Source organism: Cicer arietinum, chromosome 8, assembly GCF_000331145.2.
Source record: "Cicer arietinum cultivar CDC Frontier isolate Library 1 chromosome 8, Cicar.CDCFrontier_v2.0, whole genome shotgun sequence".
Taxonomy (NCBI): Eukaryota; Viridiplantae; Streptophyta; class Magnoliopsida; order Fabales; family Fabaceae; genus Cicer; species Cicer arietinum.
The window spans coordinates 10,496,522-10,502,685 of NC_021167.2; the positions used below are offsets into that span (position 1 = coordinate 10,496,522).

At 25.6% G+C, this 6,164-nt stretch overlaps 1 protein-coding gene across 3 annotated transcripts; it reads left to right on the forward strand.

Annotated features, from left to right (window-relative positions):
• Positions 1-3,277: 3,277 nt before the first annotated feature.
• Positions 3,278-5,910, forward strand: LOC101495063 (E3 ubiquitin-protein ligase BOI). Of its 3 annotated transcripts, none has more exons than XM_004489770.3 (4): positions 3,278-3,415; positions 3,758-3,867; positions 4,375-4,733; positions 5,202-5,910. In XM_004489770.3, the coding sequence occupies exons 2-4, from the start codon at positions 3,762-3,764 to the stop codon at positions 5,715-5,717; spliced, it is 981 nt and encodes a 326-aa protein (XP_004489827.1). In that variant the 5' UTR covers positions 3,278-3,415; positions 3,758-3,761; the 3' UTR covers positions 5,718-5,910. The 3 variants fall into 3 exon arrangements, with proteins under 3 accessions (XP_004489827.1, XP_012568217.1, XP_004489828.2); XM_012712763.3 differs by lacking the exon at positions 3,278-3,415 and adding an exon at positions 3,430-3,585; XM_004489771.4 differs by lacking the exon at positions 3,278-3,415 and having other exon boundaries at positions 3,601-3,867.
• The last annotated feature ends 254 nt before the right edge of the window (positions 5,911-6,164 follow it).

The following is a 6,164-nucleotide window of genomic DNA, read 5'->3' on the forward strand; positions in this document are numbered from 1 at the left end:
TATGTTATTCTTTTGTCATACATACAATGTGGACAATTAACCATCAATTGGACAGATTGAAGAAGGGGCATGGGTGGGCTTTGGCCCCTCCCTCCCTCTCTTCATCTTTTTAATCATAGTAATATAATATAATCCCTCATTTCTTTTAGCATACTACTTATATTAACACACAATTACACAAACACAAATATATTATATACAAACACAAATATATTATATATATTATAGTTTAGTTAATTTTTTAATTTAATTTAAAATAAAAATTTAAATGTGTTACAAAATCGAAATAAAATTATCGCAATAATTTAATATTTGGTCTTTAAAAAAATATTATTTTACTGCTTAATAACAAGTGACATATCCATAAAAAATATTATTTCAAAATAAGTATTAATTTTTATTTTGGATATAATATTAATTAAATTTTGTTTTTCCAGTTATACTATTAATTTAATATTATATACATCATTTTCAATTCAATATTTTTAACTTTATATTTATAAAAATTCTAAATATACTAATATTTGATAAGATTAATTAAGTAAAAAAGTTATTTTTCTTTTAATTATATATATATATATATTTTAAATTTACATAAATGATCAAATAAATTATTTATTATGAGACGAAATAAATAATATTTACTATATTTTTCAACCCGTTTTAATGTTTTCTAGATCCGACCATGTCGAGAAGTAGACATTGGGTGACCTTGTAGATAGCAATGATGAGGCATTTACATTTATTTATGTTGAGTTCATGTGGTTTATTTTCTTATGCATATATTTAAAATAATTATTATATATGATGACTTTGTTGGTTAGTGTGTGGGACGTCTGCTTATGAGTTTTACTATTGCTTTCATTATTATTTTTATGATTTAGAACATATGAGACTATTGATATATTTATTTTTAAATTGTGTATTGTTCTTGATTACATATAAACATAAAAGATCACAAATATTTCTATGTTAACTGTATTTTAAGATTAAGGGTGTCACACACACTTACCTAAGCTAAATAATTTTTTTAAAAATATCAAACAACAAGATTTTCATCCTTATTTTTGGGAATTAAATTAAAATAATTTGAAATAAATGCCTCCCTAAGTTGTGGATGGGTGAACCATGTAAACAACTTTTATGATTCTTTAATTCCTTTGCTCGATTTTCAATTGGTTTATTCCTTTACTCTATTTCAATTTATATATATGCTCATTTAACTAACGCTTTAACCAAGGGTTGATTATGCTTTCAAGTTATTTTTACATAACATTTAAAATAAATATTTTTTTACTATATTGTTCAATATTAATAAACAATATCTAAGTGCATCATTTATAAACTAGCATCAAACACAATACAATCATTTAATAATTTTAAATTCACCGATTAGTTTTTTTTTCTAACAATTAATGTTAATAATTAATATTATTAATATTTTGTTGAGAATGAAGATCAAACTTGCGACAGTTGTATCACTCTACTTCTTTACTCTCTCATCCAGCTATTCCTTACATTAAAATTAACCTACACTTAAAAAAATAAAAATTACTTAATGCAAAAATATTTATAACTTATCATTTGTTTAGGACAATCATACCCCTCACATTTTAATTCCAATAAAAGACAATCCTCATTTTCCTGTCTTTCACATATTTGTGGTGCAATTTGAATGACTATATGGGTAAGTACTTGTGAAGAATTGAGTTTTCACATGATTGTGATGCTATTTGAATAGTTATGTGTAATTGTCAAAGAATGATAAAACAATGGTATATCTACATTAATGTGAGGATGTGTACGTGCACCCACTCACTTTTGTTGAAAGCCCATTCGTGTCTTCATTTATTTTATTTTATTTAAAACACTCTAATTTTGGACATAGGAGATTAAGCAACATTAATTGTATACAATTATTTTACTATGACAATAATTGTTTTCTTTCAAAAAGTAAGGTGTTGAGAATTGAGAAACGAATCACGACTTTACTAAAAAGGAGCCATAGCATTATCGCATTAATTACTAAATGTGTATAAGAATGCATATTCATTCCATTGAGATCATATATTCAGAGGCAAGTATACTATAGACTGAGATGTATATTTATTATTTAAAATGCATTTTGTTATATTTTTATCTTTAGTATATATATAGCCCCATAACTTAAAATTCATGGATCCATCATTTTTTCTATCTCTCTTTCAAAGATTACATTGCTCATTCATATGCTACTGTTGACCTAAGGTTTTGGACACACTATTATGCTTAAGGGTGTAATTCAATTATTAGATTTTTTTATTTAAAAATATTTGTATTTAGTGATAGAAATATTGGTGAAGAGTTAAACTTATAATCCTTTATTTTTTGAATATCTTGTTCTTTCTTTTAAACCGTCAAATGAAAAGTAGGTTTAGAAAACTTTCTTCTTCGATTTTTTTTCACAAATAAAATCTACATGTATGTTATGTATATTAATTCAATATGTCGAAATAATGACTTATTAGTTGAATCAATAAGTATTTTAAAAGTTATATATATAAAAAAAAAAAAAAAAAAAAAAAAGAGAACTCTTCATATAATGGTAATTCATCATGTACTAATACATTATCAATCATATGGTAAAGCACATTCTTATTTTTTAATCTACACTAAAATTAATTTTTTGATTTATTTCTCAACATTTTTTGATTGTTTCAATAATATCACATTTGATTCAATATGTTTAATTTTATGACATGATCAAATCGATCACATATCCAACTTATAATACATAGATCAATTTATTTTTAATTTTCTCATCAATGTGTTTGATTAAGGATTTAATATATTTGATTTAGCTTTTGAGATGCCTCTAATGATACCTTTTTACTAGAAACCAGAGAACCTTTTTATAATTTTATAAAAGTGCATAAAAAACAATATATATTTTTTGGTTTCTCTAGATTTATAAATATGTTAATTAAATTACAAATTTGTAGTACGTCATTGACAATAGAAAATGTCTTTTAAGATTATTCAAAGCAAAATTTAGTACACGAAATTAACTCAATGTAAATTAATATGTATTATGTCATTCATGACACACAAATAGTAATGTTTTTAGTGGAATTCCGAAAAGAGTGGTGTGTCTTCCTCTTCACCTTGGATTATCTAATTAATTACCCAACAAAACACAACAACCATATAAACTAAAAAAAAAAAATCATTATTTCAATTATATAGTCACACGATAAAGAAATGGTTTTAAATTTCTATGCATTGTAATTAAATTAAATATAATTAATAATTGTCTCTTCATTTCTTATGAAATATCATTTTTAATTGTCTCATCTCACTTTCATCTTTGTTCTTTGAGATCCTTTTGTTTAGCAACTTAATTTTTCTATTGTGATAGAAAATTTTGAATCTCAAGGTATTTATATTTGATGGGGTTTTGTCTAAAATTTTGTTCCATCCTTTAATTTTGTAAATTTTTTGTCTTTTTAGATTGTTGAGTTGGTTTTAATGGTTTGCATTTAATTGGATTGAAGTTTTTTATTTTCCACTTCAAGAGAGTTACAAAGTTACAATCAATCAACAAAGGTTCTCAATATCCAGATAACTTTTTTTATGTCATTTTATGTTATATTGTAATCTCCTAATATTTAGTTTAAATTATTGTTTTGATTTGATTAATGATGTTGGAGTATTTGATGTTGCCTATTCATAATTTAAGCTATATATATAAATTGAGTCATTCAATTTCATTTTATAGGGTAATGTTTGGGGGAAACAATGAAAACTACGTTCTTCCTGAATTCTTAGATGAGACTCAATTTCAGTGTCAAAATAATGCAGCAAACCATTTGCAAATGTTTGAAAATTGTGAGTATTTTCTTTCTCTTCCTTTTATCATGTGTGATAACCGAAATTTTCATGGAATGTTTGTTCATTAAGGTATATATATGTTTTGTTGAATTTAACTTTTGGTAGGATATGTGTTTGGTTCAATGTGTTTTATGCTATGCACTTGTTGTTAAACTATGTTTTGTAATTTTTTTTTATTTTTTTATATTAAGTACCATTTTCATCTTCTATGTGTCAACAATTCCACTTTTTTAATAGGGATGGAAGATGATATTATTAAGGTATGTTTCCCTAGTTAGGATTTGTAGTACATGATCTATGTTTATTTTTGTTTAGTGTTGATTGTTGCATTCCATTTTTCAACTATTAATCGCTGTAAATATCAGTTTGTTCAAATTCTGTTACACAAAACTTTGTGCTAAATAGTATATAATAGTTCAATAACGATTTTTTCAAATTCTACTATGCAATAACGCTATAGCTTCTATTTAATAACATCGATGCCATATGCAATGTGTGTCGCAGTACAAGTTGGATGTAACGTTGATCTAGTAAACTTCGAAAGCGAGCATATCGATTCCACGATTTTGCCAAATAAGCAAAGCAAGATTTTGGAAGATATCTCAAAGCAGCAAAGACTTCAACTTTCCTTAAATTACAACATATTTGAAGACAATGTTGACAGATCAAAAAGTATTTTGAATCCTAACTATGTGTCAACAGGATTGAGACTTTCATATGATGATGATGAGCTTAACTCAAGTGTTACTTCTGCTAGTGGCAAAATAACTGCCACATCTTCTATCATATTGTCTTTTGGTGACAATATCAGAACTGAACTTGATAGACAGCAAGAAGAGTTGGACCAATATATTAAACTTCAGGTAACATATCAATATGAATCTTTGGTTTTTTTTTTTTAAGGTCTTATTGTTTTTATAGAGACTATGTTCGAATCTAAAAAATTAGGCTTAATAAAAAATATTATTTGATTATCAACGAAAGATCTAATAGTAACTAGTAATATAAATCACAAAATTGGTTCAAATATAAAATTTTAGAGTGGTCAGTATATAAAATTAAGGATATCAGTGCAATTTTTTAAAGTTTAAGCTATAGTATCGGAAAAATTTGAGACCTCTCTAATTGGAGTGTGTGCCAATCTTCTGATTGTATATATTGATTGTCGGCGCTGATTTAGTTTGTGGTCTTGATGGTTAGAGGTCTATAGGATTCAAAATTTTCACATTCAAAATATTTTGAAAATTTCTTTTCATATTAACATATGTTATCTTATGATAAAATATTAATTTTGTATGATTCTTGTTTTACTTAATTTGCATTGTTTACAGAAGGAACAATTGTCAAAAGGAGTAAGTGATATGAAGCAAAAACACATGACTTATCTCCTAACTTCCATTGAGAAAGATATCAATAAGAAGCTAAAAGAAAAAGATGCAGAGATAGAGAACATGAACCTCAAAAACAAGCATCTAACAGAGAGAATAAAGCAAGTGGCAATTGAAAAACAAAACTGGCATTATAGAGCAAAGTATAATGAATCAGTTGTGAATGTGTTAAGGAACAACCTTCAACAAGCAATTTCATATGGAAAGGAAGGGTTTGGAGACAGCGAAATCGACGATGTTGCGTCGTCGAACGTTTCGAGTGCGGCGATGAAATCTATTTACAAGAGATACCAAGACATGGATAATCTTTCTTGCAAATCATGCAAAGAAAATGAGGTTTGTGTGATGTTGATGCCTTGTAGGCACCTTTGTTTGTGTAAAGATTGTGATGCATTTGTCAATGTTTGTCCATTATGTCGATTGATAAAAACGGCTAGTATAGAGGTATATCTTGCTTAATTTAGGCTAAGTGATTAATAAATTTTAGTAGAAAAAAAAATTATTTGAGAAGTTAGAATATAAACCTTAAATAGAATAATTATTAATTAAAATTTATGTATTCAAAACTCTTTTATGTGTGATTTATTTGTCAAAATTTTGTGTTCTAAGTGAAAGTATTTGGCACCAAGAAAATGGATTGCATACAAGGATATTTTACCAAGTTTCTATTCAACGACCTTCATTATATGCAAGGATATTTTCATGATAGGCAAATATGAGTCACTGTTATATTAACTACTTTTAAAATATCACTTAAAAAAATTACTTTGAAAAAATTTAATATAATTATTTATTATATATCATTCATTTAATTCAATGTAACTAGTTGAATAAATATACATTTAAAATGGACAATTTAGTTAATCTTGACTTATATTTTATATGAAATTTTAAAAATTAATTAAT

Coding starts and splice junctions, on each gene's coding strand:
- LOC101495063 (XM_004489771.4), top strand. CDS start 3,678: ATGATGTTGGAGTATTTGATGTTGCCTATTCATAATTTAAGCTATATA. Junction 3,868..4,374: donor TTTGCAAATGTTTGAAAATT/GTGAGTATTTTC, acceptor TGTGTGTCGCAG/TACAAGTTGGATGTAACGTT. Junction 4,734..5,201: donor ACCAATATATTAAACTTCAG/GTAACATATCAA, acceptor CATTGTTTACAG/AAGGAACAATTGTCAAAAGG.